The sequence below is a fragment of the Urocampus carinirostris genome, chromosome 9 (assembly GCF_059441175.1).
Source record: "Urocampus carinirostris isolate Australia breed hairy pipefish chromosome 9, RoL_Ucar_1.0, whole genome shotgun sequence".
NCBI lineage: Eukaryota > Metazoa > Chordata > Actinopteri > Syngnathiformes > Syngnathidae > Urocampus > Urocampus carinirostris.
In genome coordinates, this window is record NC_142357.1 from 37,015,162 (window position 1) to 37,033,122 (window position 17,961).

At 38.7% G+C, this 17,961-nt stretch overlaps 1 protein-coding gene across 5 annotated transcripts in view; it reads left to right on the forward strand.

Annotated features, from left to right (window-relative positions):
- The window catches only part of kcnip1a (Kv channel interacting protein 1 a), a 70,369-nt gene that overhangs the window by 17,627 nt on the left and 34,781 nt on the right, over positions 1–17,961 (forward strand). Inside the window, exon 1 of one of the 5 annotated variants that reach the window (XM_088343661.1) lies at positions 10,050–10,383. The exons of the other annotated variants lie outside the window; for them this stretch is intronic. Within the exon in view, the coding sequence (XP_088199787.1) occupies positions 10,326–10,383 (58 nt within the window). The 5' untranslated portion in view covers positions 10,050–10,325. Of the gene's footprint in view, positions 1–10,049; positions 10,384–17,961 lie in introns of those variants that run through there. 5 annotated transcript variants of the gene reach the window in all.

Below are 17,961 nucleotides of genomic sequence, written 5' to 3' on the forward strand. Positions count from 1 at the left end.
TATATATATATATATAATATGGATTCTTCTAGCTTTAATTTTGGAAATCATTAGGATTGAAACGGATGATTCTCTACTGCTATCAGTAAATAAATTTGCCTTTAGGTGTTGCTTGTGCTCCACCATAAATCAGTTTTTTTCTCTTAAAGATGCTAGAATTTCCTACACTGATAAAAAGAAAAATTAAATTATGTTATTTCTTTGAGTTCTGATATGAAGTACTAATCCCAATGAAAATTGATTCAATGAACCCGGCCAATTGAAACGGCACAAACAATTTATTAACACACAGAATTAATGATAGGAAAAAAAAGGGGAGGGGAAGGTCCCGGAGGTCATGGTTTTTGACCGCTGAAAGTCTGGAAGCTTATCACAAAAAGAAAGTTTCCTGCTAGAAGGCTAGTCGATCTGGGGAGTTTCCCTTGAACAGAAAAAAACGCTCATGCCCAAGAACCAGCAAACACGGTGTTAAATCTGAAACTGTCCTCTGACTTGTTGTTGCAGAGATTTGGTATCGTGCTCTGAATGTTCACAACGTATGTGGCACGTGCTGATCTCAAGGCCGCATTGCAGGCCTGCACGATCGCGCCAAGTTGTCGATTTGTGACGAGGCAGGGAGGAGGAAAAAAAGAGCAAGCTTTAGATCAGCTCCTCTTTTCATATGGACCAGGGACGTTTGACCAGATCATGCCTCTTTGGTCGCAATCTCAGATATTTGAGACCACCAGTATCAGATGACGGTGTTTGAAGTTGCTAAACTTGTTAGAAAGCCAAAGAAGTGAGAAATTTGCATAATGTTCTACTTGAGAATGCCACTCCAATTAACATGATTACGTACGGTGAGACCATTATTTTATCAATACATAACCTTGGATGGTATAATTACATTCAATACTTCATGTTATCAGATTTCATTATGGTACATGGTAAATTGGTACGTTCGGGAACCGTCCAAAAGGGGATACCGTCGTTCCATTTATTCCAAAGGGAGCCAGACCAAACAAAGAAGGTTGAAGTCGTTTTCGTGCTGGGCTTATTTGCTCTACATATATCATGTAAATATGGCAATATTATTAATGAAACAGACTTTGTTATTATCACTGTGATGTATACATTTGTAGAGACAATGCCTTCACATTTGCTTGAAAGGGGGGAAGCCTCGCCGGCCTATGCCGCCTGGGAACAATGGCGACTGAAAAGACCGGAATCCACAGCCATGTCTCCTCAGCCAGGAATCATGGCAATACCCAGCCATGGTTCTCCTTTTCCCTATCTCTCGGCTGAAAAGGGGCAAGGGATGCGACAAAAGGGATAGAGAGACTTTTCTGTGTATGGGGGGTTTGCCTTGCTGCAACCAGCCCCACCCTTGACAGATAAAAGAAGTGCAAAATAAGTGTACACATCTACTGAGGAAAGTACATTGCCCTTTTTTTTACTAGTTTATCGATACTAGTTCATGAAGTTCAGATTGATTAGAAGGATGTGATATAAATGCTGAACCCATTTCCAATCACTGCAATGATTGTCATCTCCATCGCTCAGCAAGCGGTCAATGGAAGCGTTTGTATTCGCTGCACACAGCACAAGACGATACGTCACCTGCAAGGATAATGACTTTGTGCCACCTTAACTAAATTGTGCATCTGTAGAGACAAATGGCAGGATAACAAAGGAATAACACTAGCATAAAGTACATGAGACTTGGTAGACAAAACTGGCATAGCGGAAATACAGTAGTTCATTGTCAAGTCAAGTTATGTCTCTAAGGGCTGTACAGACCACAGATTATTGCAAACCAGACTATTATTACACCATCCCCTGATCTAAAACCTACATGAGGGCAAGGAAAAACTCAAAACCTCAACATGAAGTAAATGAAGCTATGGAATAGAAGTGTGTTTTAAGCCTAGATCTTAACAGTTCCACTGAGGTTGCAGATCGAATATTAGTGGGCTAAGCATTCAACTGTACCGAGGTTCTAAGAAGCTTATTTTCTTCAATAATTGGACTTAAAACAATGTATTTGGAGTAAATTTAGACCAGGATGGATGTACAGTAGACCCAAAGGATAGGTAGGACATTAAATTCATTATGAAGTGGGGATTGGAAATTGAAATTACCCTATAGCAGGAGATAGAAACTTACTGTACTTAGCTAATGTGTACAGAACACCCAGTACCCCAGATTAAAAATCATCATCATTACAACATAGTTTATAGAAAGTATTACTTATATGTAAAAAAAACGTGTATATGAGTAAACCAGATCAAAAAATGAATCTAAACTTGAGCCGGTTAAGTGGGGGTATTATATATATATATATATATATATACCACAGCCATATCCCCCTAGTGGGAGGTGGCTAGAGTCATTTCTGACTCTTTTTGGGAGATTGATTCAGAGGAGGGGATTCCCAGCCCCCTCGCTCAACCCAACTGAGGTGTTGGGAGTCAATAGGTGACCAAACCCCCCAATTCCAACCCCTAATGCTGAACGCAAAGCAGGGAGGCAATGAGTACCAATGTTGTAAGTCTTAGGTATGACTCGGCCGAGGCTTGAACCTGCGACCTCCCAGTCTCGGAGCGGGCGCCCTACCATCTAGGCTACCGAGCTGGCTGTTAAGTGGGGGTAACAGGTGAAAATAAAAAATATTTTAAAACTTCCACCTGCGAGGATTGTTAAGCCCTTAGAAGATTTCCTTGCTTCAATAACCTCATTTTAATATTATTCCCGATCACCAATTGGTTACGGCCATCAACTTGGTAAGGGAAGTGTGTGCCTTCTTCAAAAGCTTTGTTTCAATGGTGATCATGTTTTTGTTTTTCTCTTTTCTTACAGCAAGCCTTGCGAACTGTAGCAAATAACTACAGTACAAACAATATAGTATTGTTGACTCGCTGTCTTTACGAGGCATACGAGATTCTGAACTGAATACGAAAAAGGGTATTGTGGGAAGTAGTTCAGCCAACAGCATATCATCATTTAATTTGACGTTAACCAATAGCAGACATGCATCTTATAAACGTCACCAAAAAAAAAAGGCATCAAAAAAGCAAAGTTTAAATATTGTACGTTTTGGTAAGGGCAAAATAATATATTATTGATTGGAAATAAATGCTGTAAAGAGGGTCCAAAAAACATCTTATGCCACAGTGCAAAATCATCATAAGGTTAGATCGCTGTATCCTGAAGTTCTACTGTATTGCAGGCAACAGGTTCAATGTCTTCTTGTTTGCTTGTGTTTACTACAAGTGATACAAAGCTCTCAGCAAAATGACCTTAAAACACCGAACATTTTTTACGATAAGACTTGATGGCGCTCGTGAAGTTGAGTTGTTTTTCTTTTTCCATTTCCCTGGCAGGAGGCATAAAGTATGAAGAAGGTGAATCTGTGCACAGATTCATTCTTTATAAAGAGAAAGCAGAACTAGCCTTGGTACCACATCGAACCTTGTGAATCCATTAAGTCATGTTTTTATATCGCTGCTAGGGATTGGAGATATTTTTGGTATAGATTCGCCCACCCGCAACACCCCCTCCCCCCTTTCCTATACTCTAATGTTAGAAGCAGGCAAGCATCGCCTCAATCCATCATTTTTGGTTGCACTTCTTGTCGTTGTTTGAGTCATGATTAGCTGGAGGCTACATGGCTACTGTGATAATATAATTTTCTGTACTTGGTGTACTTTCATGTTCTGAGGGTTGGTGCTTTCAGTGGATTTTTGCTTGTTGATGTTGTAGAGATAAAGGAACAATCGATATGGGTTTTTCAGGGCCGATACCGATCATTGGAATTAAGAGGGAGCGGATAACCGATATTTGGAGTCGATGTTCATTCGCTGTGTAAATTGGCGTAAGAAATTTTTAATGATGCGAAAGGAAACAGAATATTTGTTATAAATTCAAATAAAACTTTAAATAGCTCTCTGAAATTCTTTACAGCAAATAATATTGATTTTCAACACAACTTGCATGAAAAATCCTTCACTGAAACCAAAAACAGTGCCGGAAATAAAATTTGGGTTAGCAGCAACTTGTATAATGGTAAATACAAACTTAAATAGCTCCATATTTTTTTTAACATCACATAAATAAAAATGTCAATACAACCAACATAACAAATTAATTTAAAACAAATTGTCAAAAATGATGTTATGGTAACAGCTAATCAATCAGCCTTCTACTTGAGTGTGTTTATTTATGCTTTCTCTCAATCACAAACACACATGCTTGATCAATCCAACTATTGTTATGATAAGAGCTAATATATCATTCTCCACCTTGACCTACTTCCCTTAAACAAGTGAATTACACTTATTACGCTACTTCTTAATCACACACATGCCTTTCTACCATGGCACGGACTATTTAAAATCTCAATATCATCAGCGGTTCTTTTCACAGTCACAGGCATGTCCAGACTCGGAGTCAGAAGAGAGGCCTCTCTTTAGCTTCAGTGGCTCTGCCCCTCATCCAATCCGAAGGTATGAAGTGGATAGCAAAGAGGGGAGGAGATGAATTGAGGGAGACAGACTTAGCCACTTACTTTCATGTTTTGTTCCTCTATAGCCTTTTGGTTTTGAAACAAAATTTAGTTGTCATATAAACATGTTCGGATGCTCAATACTCCTCCTCCTTTAGTGTTTTGTCTTAATGGATCTAGTTTGTATTCTAACATTGTCCACATTGTCTTCCTTTTGTTCAATTAGAGCCATTTAGTGTCCCAAATTTTTCTGTGTTGTCTTTTTCTCATGTTTTTATTAGTTTTCGTTCCAACATATCCTGGATCATTTTTTTTCCCATTGTTTTTTTTTTTTTCAGTAAGAGTTTGTTAGTGTATCCATTATATTTCGTGGTCTCGTCATTATGGCAATTTCATTTTTTTTGTCTTTGTGTCGGCTTTTCATGTTTTGTTCAGTGCAAGCTAGTTTGTGTTTGCACATGTCCTGCCTTTTGTTTGTTTCATGTTTCTGTAAATTCAGATCTAGTTAGGGTTGCAGGGATGTGTAGTCGAGCCTGTCCTAGCTTAACTTAGTTTGAACTCGTAAGTTCATTGTTCTGTTTCGGTACACTATTCATAAATCTGACGTACTCGGAGCAAGACAATCTACAGTTTTTAATTTTTTTTGGAGACATTTTTAATATCAATTCTTCTTGACTACTCCAATTTCAGTACTCTTTTAAAGTGAAAATTCATTGTTTCCATCGATTCTCACCTCGATGGGTTCGTGTTCACAACACACGAGATGGATTTTTTCCCCAGAAGTCTTGGCAGGTCTTCGAGTCAACTCCTTGTTGGGATGACTGAGCTCAGCCTCTCTTTGCAGCCCCCTTCACCAAATCAATCTCAAGGTTCTGGTGACTCATGCATCACAACAGATCCTTGTTCTTTCCTCTATATGTTCGCCACCGTAATCTCTTTCCTTTAATATTCGTCCTCCACACTCCCCCACGTCTTCAATTTGCCCTCCACCCCATTTGTGTCTAATGCCATCATTGTTCTCCTTACCTTTGTGATTGTCAACCTCACTGATTACTGTATATACCACCTTCATCTTGTAGGAGCGGGCAGTGATGAAGCAGAAGGATTTATTCAATTATTCCCCTAGTTCACTTTGGGAATCTAAAATATATTTTTACACAATACTAGAGATGCAGACTATTCATAAGGCTTGACCAATACGGGGTTTTCAGGGCTGATGCCGATTGTTAGTGTTAAAAGGAGGCCGATAGCCAATATTTGAAGCCAATATACGTTTGCTGTAAAAGTTTAAAAATTGCCGTAAGAATTTTTTAATCATGAAAAAGAAACAAAAAAGATTTGTTATAAATTTAAATAACACTTTTATGATAGCTCTCTGCAACCTTTTACACGCAATACGTTAGAATTTTAACACAACTAACATGACTAATCTTTCACTTTAACCAAAATGTAACCGTGCAGGAATTAAAATTAGGCTTAACAGCAACTCGTATAAAGGTGCATAAAACTTAAATAGCTCCCTGAAACTTTTTACAGTAAATAACTTCAATTTCAACACATGCTGGAGGGAAGGGTTTGTAGGAGCAAACGACCTTTTGCTTTATTATTGTATTGTTCTCAGCGAAGGGATGCTGCTGGAAATGTGAATTTCCCTGCGGGGATGAATAAAGTATCTATCTATCTATCTACCTAAAGTCTCAGGTGGCTAAATCTGTGACTTAATAATAATCGTCCCAAAAAAGGCCTACACCGATATTCGTCAAATTATCAAATATCGGTGCCGATAATCGGCCCGCCCGATAATCGGTCGACCTATAGAGCTATGATTATGCCAATTGAGAAGGAGCGATATATTTTTACGAGCCAAGCCATGTGTAACAATAAGTATTGTACCACTTGTATAGTGCACATCATGAGATTGACGATGTTGCCCTAACTCTTTTTACAACCATGATTTGCCTGTCTTGTGGTATACTGTAAATACAAAGGTCAGGCAATTAACAGTAATGTCGGCTAGCTAAACCTCAACCTGTGTTGTATTACTCTTATTTCTAAGCATTAGCACCCTGAAAGTCCTGTCGAGAACTGAAAATAGGAATTCAGCCATCGGTTCTTTCATTTGTATCTAATATGTCTGGATTTCCATGAAGGATTCTGCTAACTGCCACAAAATAAAACCATTACAATATGCAGTTCTTTTATCTGCACTGGTGAATAGAAAAACATTTATATTCTAGAATGTTAAAGGATGAATGAGTTTCTTTTAAGGACATTTCGATATTTCGCTCACCCCAATGAAATGTTTTGAATGATGTTTGAGGCTACCACAACCTTCCATTGAACTCTTGTGAAATGGGACTGCAATGAATGTTCTAAACTATTTTTAAAGACCTAAAGCTAATTTGAGTGCAATATGCATTTAAACTACATTCAAGTGAGGCAAGGCAGATTATTGTGACATCATTTCTTACTTTTCAAAATAAATTGCGTGGACAGGTTAAACTAAACAAGTTTTGATAATAATAATAATAATAATTAATAATAATAATAATAATAATAATTTCCTTTGTATTGTCATTCTTTGTAACAATGTACACAGAACGAAATGTCGATACACCTGACCCGTTGTAGCGAGTCGATGCAGCCGCAGCCAACAGAGGGCGCCGCCATTATACCAATTAGGTATGTCTCGGCCGAGGCGCGAACCAGCGACCTCCCAGTCTCAAAGCGGGCACACTACCATCTAGGCTATGGTGACAGAATCAAGCTCCCTTAAACTCAATAGAAAACTGAAGGTTAGCACTTTATAAACACGTCAGATGCTGCGTTTTTTTTTCGATTAAGATTGTTAGGTTCCCATCCAAGTCAGCAATTAAGTGTTTTACTTTAATAGACATCCACAAAGTGTAGTGTACATATTGGATTATGTTTTTGGAGTAACAATGGCATAAATTTGGTCATAGTGTGTTTCTATGAAAGACCTCTACTGCTCTAATTGATGAAACTCTACACTTGCCAGATGTAGTGTGTGTACATTTTTTATTTAGGCACTTGATAAGTGTTTATTTTTTCTTCGCCAAGCCATGTGTGTCATTCAGTATTCGAGCTATTGTATATTGTATAGATGTGACGTGTTTCCACATCATAAACACCCATAATCAAATTCACGTACTGCAATTTATCTATACCAGTGTTAATCAATCAATCAATCAATCAATTCATTATCTATTACTTGTTTATTATTTATTACAAGCATGTATTGAATAAGTCAAGCTCTCATCTCCCCCACACTTCTTTTTAGAGTCATGTTTACTGAAGCTTTATAATGTTATTGTAATGTAAACCAAAATGAAGACCCACATATAAATAACAAAATTTCTATGTGTTTAAAATATAGAATGCTCTTAAAAGGTTATCAGTTATCGGTACCTGTGTTCAGGAGAGGGATTTTATTGGTTGTCTGTATCAGTAGGAAATAAAATGGTTGTCGTGCATCCCTAACTATTACACCATCAAGAATTTTGCATGAAGAAATATTGTAGATATATTTGTACTTTACATGCTCGGGCGATGTAAAAGTATATGTGAAACTAAAAGTGGAGGATTTCATCGATTTGAGCAAACAAGATCATCCTCGAGTTTCCTCATTTTGATTATCCAGCCTATGCTCGAACTTGTATCTCTGCCACAGTGGACTCATGCAGAGTAGAGGTGAGCTTCTGCATCAACTGTCACCATTAAGACTTTGGCTTGTTCATCTCTTTGCTTCCCTGTGTTACTCGGACTCATTTGCATGTAGATGGTTAGCAGCAGCTGCAGCCTCTAGCTTCCTTTATATGTCTCCATGATGTAATGGCGGTATTACTGGCCTTGATGACCCCTACCTGAATTGCTGAACCGCAGCCACATTACAGTTTGATGGTGTGGCTGCATTCGTTTTATATTCAGTGCAGGCTAGGGATTGGATTCTGAAATTGGATGGATTGCCTGCCTCTGTGTACAGGGTCTGTTGCAGAATAATTACCTTATGTGTATGCATGTGTACCTGAGGCGCCAATGGAAATTTCCCAGTAATGTGACTATGCGATTGAGGAAAGATTTCCTCACATTAGCGCATTGGATGTCATCTTAAAAAATTTTCAATACAATTTGAATCATCCCTACTGAAATACATTACAATCCTCTAAAACACATAGGGCAGGTAAATGGGGGTGTCCCCGGCAAAGCTGTTTTGTTTACCTAAGGGAAATCAATTTGTAAAGAAGAGTAAGAAGCTGATGAACCAACAAACCATTAGCCTACTTTATGCCGAGATGCAGCAAAAAACAACATCAGTCCTAGTGGAGAGTCTAACATCATTGCTACGATACACCGGAGAAATAATATCGGCCGTATTACAGTCAAGCCCCAGGATACGACATGAATCTGTTCTGAAGTGGCGATTGCAAAGTCAAACTACAGTATCGCAGGGGATCAAAACCAGTGGTAAAAAGCTAAAGCGTTCCGGACCCCTGGTACTCCAGATAAAATGTGAAAATTTAAAAAAAATGATATGGAAAGTACTACTTATATGGAATATGCGTATTCATGAATAAATAATATTATAAATAAATATACATTGAAAGAAAAATAAATAAATCTTTTTTTAACTTTAGTGTGACATGACTTGAGCCAGTACAATGGAGTTAGTCGGTAGAGTGGAGAAATGACAACAAATTAAAACTTGTTTTAAAACTTAAGGATTTGTCATGCCCTTAAACCACTTGCTTACACTCTTGCAACTTAGTGAGGGTAATGACGCATGTGTCTTCTTCGGATTTCTTGATTATTGCCAGCTTTGTTTCCATGGTGGTTGTGTTTTTGTGTTTCCCTTTAGCACAACTGCAAGTCTTGGGACCCATAGCTAAACAAATTCAGGTTTGTTACATGAGATTCTGAACTGAAAGGAGAGTGGCAAAAGGGAGCATTGTGGGCGAGTGTTAAACCTGTAGTATTATAGGCAGCTCCACCAAGCTTATTTTGACAATGACCAACATCAGACAGCCTTTTTAGAGACGTATAAGCTGTGTAGCTTGCACAGTCATTTAAATACCGATTACTTAAAACTCGTTGTATGCCATTACAAGGGGCTGGAAAATGCATCTAAATCCACATCGTAATGTAAAAATATTCTAAACTAGTGATGTCGCAACCCGGGGGTCGTCTTTATGTGTCTGTATTGCACACAGCAACCTTAAACTCAATTATGTAGTATATCAAATCAATCGACAACACTCCCAAAGCAGATGCGCATCCCTACAATCACTGTTTGCCACAATGATTGAAATCAAGACCCTCCAGTTGCAAAAATGAGCTTTCGCCTTTCCCTATCCACTCACTCATTCCTCCCCCTCCCATGTGTCAGTCTGTGCAACAGTGTGCAACGCTTGGATCTTTACCAGACAGAGCGTCTGAGAGCGAAAGGCGGGATAAAAGCGCAGACAGGGGTGGGGGACAATACATATAGAGGCTCGGAAGAATTGATGATGAGTGACAGGGAGGGAGGGAACGGGAAGGAGAGGGCCACGTAGAAGGCGGCTCCAGTCACAGCCTCAACAAAAGGTAGCTACGCAGTGCACGTGCCCCCTCTCCCTAATATAATTCACTCTCTTACTCACATAAACTCACATGCACACATGCTCAGATTGGAAGATGCGAGTGAGGTGGCGTGAGAAGTGATAGCTGTCCTTGCAGATGCAGCTGGCTAATGGACTAACTTAATTACAGTGCACGCATCCATTGAAGACACACGCCTCCATTACAGACACTTAAACACACTCGGCGCAATTTCTCTGAGATCATCATGGGTCTGGTGATGGGGACCTTTTCCATGCAGACGAAGCAAGTCAGCTATCACAGAGGTAAGATTGGAGGATTTCTCCCTCTTCCATTTGCTTAGTTAAGTACTACTTTGTGGCTTATGGTTAAACTTGTTGTGGGTTTATGAGTTCATGCATATTGTACAAAAAGTGCATTATGGGCAGTGAGTCAGATTTGTAGTGGGAAAGTTGACATAAAATAGTCTTTCATTATGGGTAGATGGCAAAGCCCTCGTGGGACCATCTGTCCTCTGTTTGAACTGAGGATTTGGGAGTTTGGCTCACGTGAAAAACGGAGGAGCAGTGCCATTGGGCATGTCTATAAAAGGTGATACTACTTACCCCTCTGGGATCTCCAAGCCAACCTGTTTCCTGTCACTCCTGCCACTGTTTGACAGGAGAAAACTGGCAGGGGTTCCCATATGCTGATTTTCTCCAGCAAACTGCTGAAACGTGACATTTTAGTCGATGTGATCTGCTGGTATTTGGCTACTTTTGCCTCGCATCTGTTGACCCCCAACCTTGTGTCTGCAGCTTGGCAGATTGCACTTCATCATATCCCGAAACGCAGTGGAGAAATATGCCGGGTTTGACAGGCTGGGAATCTTAAGCGATTTCATTTTTCAGAACCCTTATTTACTAGGGCTGCATGATAATAGTTTTTTCCTACTGATGGCTAGTAAAATCCTGCTTCTGGAGACCGGTTTCAATAACACATAATGACAAGATATTATGAGCACCTAACACTGACATATAAATATTGTTCATGATGTGAAAATACATAACGTCTAAACATTTTACAAGTGCTTCAATTCTTAAAGCTACCTTATACTCAGAATCTTTCATAGTTTACTGCACGAGTTTGTAGCAAATTACAAAATTTACATTTTCACAAGTATGAAAATTGAAATTAAGCAATGTTCATTTTAGAATCTTGTTATAATAACCTTGATTAGAAATTAAAACGTTTTTCACAATGAAGTTATCAATAATTTCTTCTTTATGGTTTAGGGTCTAAAAAACACTTTCAACATAAAAATGGCACTATTAATTGCTACTGGGAATTTTTTTTCCTAATCTGAAAATTCTCTAGCCATTCTGAAATACGATTTTCAATGTTTGGCATATCTGAATCCTTAAAGGGACAGTATGTAATATTTACTGTCTCCTAGTGGTCCAAAAAAATCTTTCATTCAGTAAAAAGACAACAAGTTTGATTTAAATACCAAGCAAAAATACATAAACTATCATACCAATGTAATTTTACATAAAAAAAAAAAATCAAAGGTCTAGAAATTTGTATTTCTTTTACATTGTGGAATCCATAGCTAAAAGTCGCCGTCGTGTTTATCTCAAGTCTCGATGCGATGGGAACCCAAAGCAACCAAAACTCACTATGTTTTGGTGAAGGTCTTGTTTCATCTGCAACATGGAGATACTACCACAAAGAACTATTTTGGGTCCCCGCTCAAAGCATTGAGTTGCTGCACCAGTAAGAGTATTGTGTGTTTGTGTCTCGAAAAAAAGATTATACCACTGTGTTTTATTATGATTTAACTCGTGTTTTTAGCATTGTTTTCTAACTGCTACTGCAAGCCATGTTATTAGCTACGTGCTTCCCTATAAATCGTATTCACAGCCACTTTTGCTTTTTTTTTGCTGGTAGAGGTAGTCTGTTTGTATTTTGGAAGAAAAGATAATACAAATTACTATATTAATTTGTGTTGCACGAACATATTACCTTGGACAACGATAATTGAATCATTTCTAACGTATAAAAAGGTTTGTGTGTGAGAGAATGGTATAAATGTGGTGACATGGATTGTGTTTTTAATTTTAGATATAATACACAGTCTGTATGCATTCAAATAAGGTAAATTAAACAAGTCACTGCAAAGTAAAAAAAAAAACATAAATGAGACTGCAGCTGATTTCTATATCCTTTTGTAAAATACTTGGTTATTTATTTTACAATATCGATCAAAATTCCTGGGGAAACCCAGTCAATGCAGGATGTTTACGTGAACAAATACTACTAGTCATTCACAGGATCAGCTGAATGGGTGTCTGAAATCATGGAGTCATTACCATTCTCCCCAAGCCTTTGGTGCACAATAATAATCGCTGGTGGAGAGTCACATAACCACGCCATTCCAAACAGTGGTGCATTCATAAAAGTAAAACCTTTTTGCTAAGAATTAGGTGAAACAGTGGAGTGCCAACATTTGTCTTGTTAGGGTACTTCCTACAAACTTTCTTTGTTTTGCCTCAAAATTATTGGAGGCTGTCCTTTAGCCTTATGTTCCATACAACTGCCACTGTGAATAAACACATTGTTTATCATAAATATATTGTGGCTTTGTTTTTTTTTCATCTTTTTTCACATTGTTTACCTTTTAAATTAGTTTTAATTGCACTATAAAGACCTAAATCCCCCCAATTTAAATGTACTTATATCATGACAATAAAGGACATTCACTGATTCATTCATTTATATTGTTTGTTGTGACTGTTGAGATTGACAAATGTTGCAATGTTATATTTCTGGTCAAGTAAATTAGTGTTAGGGCACTGAACGACACACTTGCATGTTGATTTGAAAATAGTGTTTATTCTGAATACATACAAATCATCAGCATCATCATCAGCCGCACCGCTTATCCTCAGTAGGGTCGCGGGGGTGCTGAAGCCCATCCCAGCAATCATCGGGCAGTGGGCAGGGGACACCCTGAACTGGTTGCCAGCCAATCGCAGGGCACACGGGTACAGAAAACTCACTCGCTCATTCACACTTAGGGACAATTTGAACCGGCCAATTCACCTGAAATGCATGTTTTTGGAATGTGGGAGGAAACCGGAGTGCTCGGAGGAAACCCACGCAAGCACGGGGAGAACATACAAACTCCGCACAGGAAGTCTGGAGCTGGATTTGAACCCACGCAGGAGGTTCCCATGACATGAACTGTGCCGCACATGCGCTAACCACTGTGCCGCCGCGCTGCCTCATACATACAAATATTTAGACAAAATTAATATTATATTATTTACGTGTTTCTTTGGAATGATATCCCGGGTAAACTGGAAACTGTGTACGTTTTTACTTCTCCAACACAGCAGCTTGGAGGAACTCGCAGGTTCCTTGATCAGCTGGTCTTGTTTTCAATCAATGTCATTTCCAAGATGGGTCTGCCAGAAGATAATTGTAAAAAAAATTAACAAACTAATCTAAGCCTATAAAAAAAGCGGAAAAACAAAATATTTAATATTCATATAGAAACGCTGTATAATAAATCTCGAATGAAGTTTTTGCTCTTTTAACCAAAACATAAGTTTGCTTACAAATTCGTCAACGTTTTAACCTGGTGTTTTAATTTTGAGATCACTAAAAACCAAATTATTCAATGATGACAGACTTACATTAATACTTGAGGGAATACTGGAGGTCTTGTGCGATGACATTAGGTTAGTGTGGTGGAGAGCATCTTGAGTTAACAAGGCTCCTGTTTGGTCACTAGACTCTCCGGAGTTAGTTCTTCTTCATTCTGCTTTGTAGGATTCGTTTCCGGTCGCACTAGCAATAGCGTGCTCCTAGTGGTCAAATATTAAATAATGTACCTTCCTTAATGTTACACATGCCTTGGCTAACAGAAATATTTCACTCCTTTTTATCATGTGGCATTATCTTTGCTGTACTCAGTAGGAACTATATTAAACCAAAATAAATATACAAATGCTACATCGGGTAAATGTAACCTATGGCCAATTACAGCTGTAGAGGTCTCTCATAACAGCAATTATTTGCTAAAGGAGTACAAAACATTACAAATGTGTACAGTACACTTTGTGTATGTCTAGTACAGAAAAGTAACACATCAATCTCAATCAACAAGATGGCAGTCTTGATTAAATCGGCGTTCATGCACAAAGATACACAGGAGTGCGACTAAAAAACATACAAAAAAACTTCAATGTATTTGCTAAAGTTCAGAAGCGTGTAAAATCACAACAGCCTGAGCCATGTGACAGGGGATGGCCGAGTTATCCAGTGCCTTGCGCATAATACACAGAGGTAGAGAGGAAATACGACCAAGATGTGTTACTACTTCTATAGAAAATTAAAGTTTGATCTAGGGAGGAACAGATACTTAGGGTGTTAGAATCCCGAGCCATGCAACTGATTATGGCTGAGCTTTTTGGTGCCTCCTTCACATTACAAAGAGATAGAGAGAAGACGCGATCAAGTTCTACTTTTACATTAATACTCCTAATAGTGTGGCCTCAAGTGACCAATTATCGGCAATTTTTTTGTATTGGGAGGATAACTGTGACATAATTTATAAATATATTTACTCATTGTGTTGTCTGTCAAACAGTAGCACACTTTTACAGACCTTATAAACGCTTGAGTGAAATACAGCCATAGATGGCTTCCTGCGTGGGTTGTTTATTTTAATTTCCATCCTGCGCCTCATTTCATCGCATGGCAACAGCCCTCAACAGATGCTTCAGACGGCTGTCCAACGAGCCACCCGAGGCTCGTTTTCAAGGTAGATGTTTTCTCCCGGAGAGAAAACACAGCCAGAGCCACCAGAAGATAAACGAAGCAAGGTGGCGCGGAAAGGGGAAAGTGGGCCGCGTTGTTCCGCGGTCACGCTCGTGCTTACTGAGCAAAATCAAGACGGATTTGGGGTATTTTTGTTTGCGTTAGCGGGGGAATGTCAAACTCCATAAGGCACGTACTGTGAAGATACCACTGTGAGGCAATGCGCTGGATCAAGGCGACGAATGAGTCAGGGAGGCAAAAAAGTTGAGAACGTGTGCAAACATTCAAGTGTATGTGTGCGTTTTGCCATCTGCTGTGCTGTCAGAAAAAAAGTGGGTAAATGAAAGCAGGGTAACTCTCATTCTGCATGCCTGGATCATTCTTGATCGTCACCCAATGATCAGCTGAGGTGGACCCAAAAGGAACTTATTTCATTTGCGCATAATAACGATCATTCTGCTGTGTGTGTGTGCAGTTACGTAATTTGCATCAATGTTTTTATGATGTAGCAGCCTCTCCCAATAGCTTTTTAATACACAGGTCTCCAATGTGGTGACCCGGGCACCAGGTAGCCCTCTAAAAACACCTGAGCAGCCCGAGGACAGATCCTGACAATAGCTTAGGTCATTGTGATTTTAGAGTAAATTCTATTTCAAACTGACAGGAGGTTTTAGTGGTTGACTAGATGTTTACGAATTACTGCCTGGTAATAACACAGTGACAACATAGTAATATTATACGTTGTTTTTCGCGCCAATCAGTGACAAAAGTAGCTTTCAGCATCAAAAGGTTCAGTGACCCCTGCCCTAATTAAATGTACAACATTGTTTTTTTGCCTTTTTTTGGAGCCAGATTCAATTTGTAATACCAGTGACTACGCTAAATATGCGGGTACTGGGATCAAAAGTTGGATTTAGGAATCAAGACGGGAATGTCCCTGAGAAATCAATTAACTCTGTAATCCATCATTCATCATGCTAACCTGAATTACAATTTAATTTGAGTCTGGCAAGAATAGAATGCCTCCTGACAGAAGTGTTTTCTGTCGGTCCCTTCACATAGCAATATTGGATTGGGGATAATGGATCAGAACCGTACCAGTGCAATTCATTTTTTTTAGCTAGAAATACAAAATAACACAGCAAAAGTACGTCAAAAGAAAGCCCCCAGGCCTGTCAGCAGTGTGCATTGCCAGTCGCCAATCGACAATACGCAATCGGGGATGATGGATTGCGGAATATTTTTTCAATCGGCCACAAAGTATGAAGCATGAATTAAGAAGGGATAACAGTACTATAATCTAAAAATCTTAGCATTACAAGCTTTTATTGTGATACACCATAGTTTTTAAGAAAACATTTCTCACATTTGATTGTGCTATAAACAGAAAACTGCACCTCTTGTTGACACATTCACTCCCTGTCCTTTTGTTGCTTTTTTATAACCCACTTGTCTTGTTTCAACACTAACTTATCTCTATGCCAAGTAGACTTTTACCACTCTCTCATGGTCACAATGGAGTTCCCTTTTCTAGACTTTGCATTTATCTTCCCCGAGCTGCTCTTGGCTCGATCTTTGACGATTCCATTTTCTTCCTGGCTCTATTTATCTCTGGTCTTTGATTCTCTGAGCCGTTGAGTGCAGAAAATGTAATCTTTCTGTTGGAAGTCTCGGACGGAACAGGATTGTGTGCCGTCTCAGGCCCAATTGAGTGTATTCGGTGTGAGCCTAGCAGTGTGTTGGACTGCTGCCGGGTTAAAGAGTCGGAATTAAGTATTAATGAAGGTTTATAGGACCCACCATTTCCTCTTGTCCCTGAACATCAAAGGAATTGCACCGAAAGGACCAATTAGAGCCGTGAAGGAGTTTTAGTACACGCTTGACAACATTAAAAGCATGTTTCTTAGGAGAGAATCCTCAGTTTGTGTTGTCCTTTAGGAAGCATCAATTTCATTTAAAAACGAGAGAAAACGTCAGTGTTTCATCCTTTATCTCTACCACGGGAACATTGCATTCACATTTGGATCCAACAGGAAAAAAGATGTCACTCTTTCTGTATTTGCATATTACTCTCAGACAAATTTTTTTACTAGGTTGAGCATTTCCATGTGATTTTATTTTTGTGGACAGCTTAGCCTGTGCTTGCCCAAGGGCCATTTGTTTGACCCTAGCTGTTGACAGGAAAGCAGATTTTCTTGTGTGCTTTGAACCTTTGTGCAAGATTTTTTATTCTGCAACCTAATATAATAGGACAGCAAAGTGAGTCACAGTTTTAACATGCTCTCACAGGAAATAGAGCTTGCAATTTGGAGAATTGATGGAAATTGTGAGAATTAATGGGTAGAGGAATTATGGCGAATGAGAAAATTAGTACGTATGCACCAATTTTAAAAACATTGGTCCCAAACCAAAAATGTGCAACCCTTGGCGAAAACAACAGAACAGTCACACTGAAATGATTACCGTAAATTCCGGACTATACAGGGATCAGAATGGAGATTTTCATTTTCAGCTGAAATAGCCAGGGTCCAGGGGCCGCAGGCCCCGGCCAGGTCCAGGGCGGAGCCCGGTGGGGGGCTCAGGGGGGCGAAGCCAACAGCATTTATCTTATTTGCTATGTGAAAATTGCACTAGAATGAATTAAATCCAACAAAACAGAAACCATGTATTTTATATATATATATATATATATATATATATATATATATATATATATATATAAATTTAAAAAATAATAATATATTGACATTAAAAGCATTTGTAATATTGAACATTATCATGATGATACAAAATAATTTATTTTAATCATGTTTATAACAAATTTTAAATTTTGTTTATCCTGTTCTAAATATTGTATAAACACAAAAGATAAAATCATTTCATAAATAAATAGATTTATAAATACCTCAGATTGGGATTTTCTGTCACACAGGGGAACCAGTGGTTGACTGCTGCTAGTATTTGAAGTGGAAGGATTTGGAACGGCCAATAATGTTGAACCGGTGGTGTTACTGTTAGTTTCACTGCCGATTTTAAATGCGAATCCGAGTGCATCATTTGATCGCCGGCAAGCTATT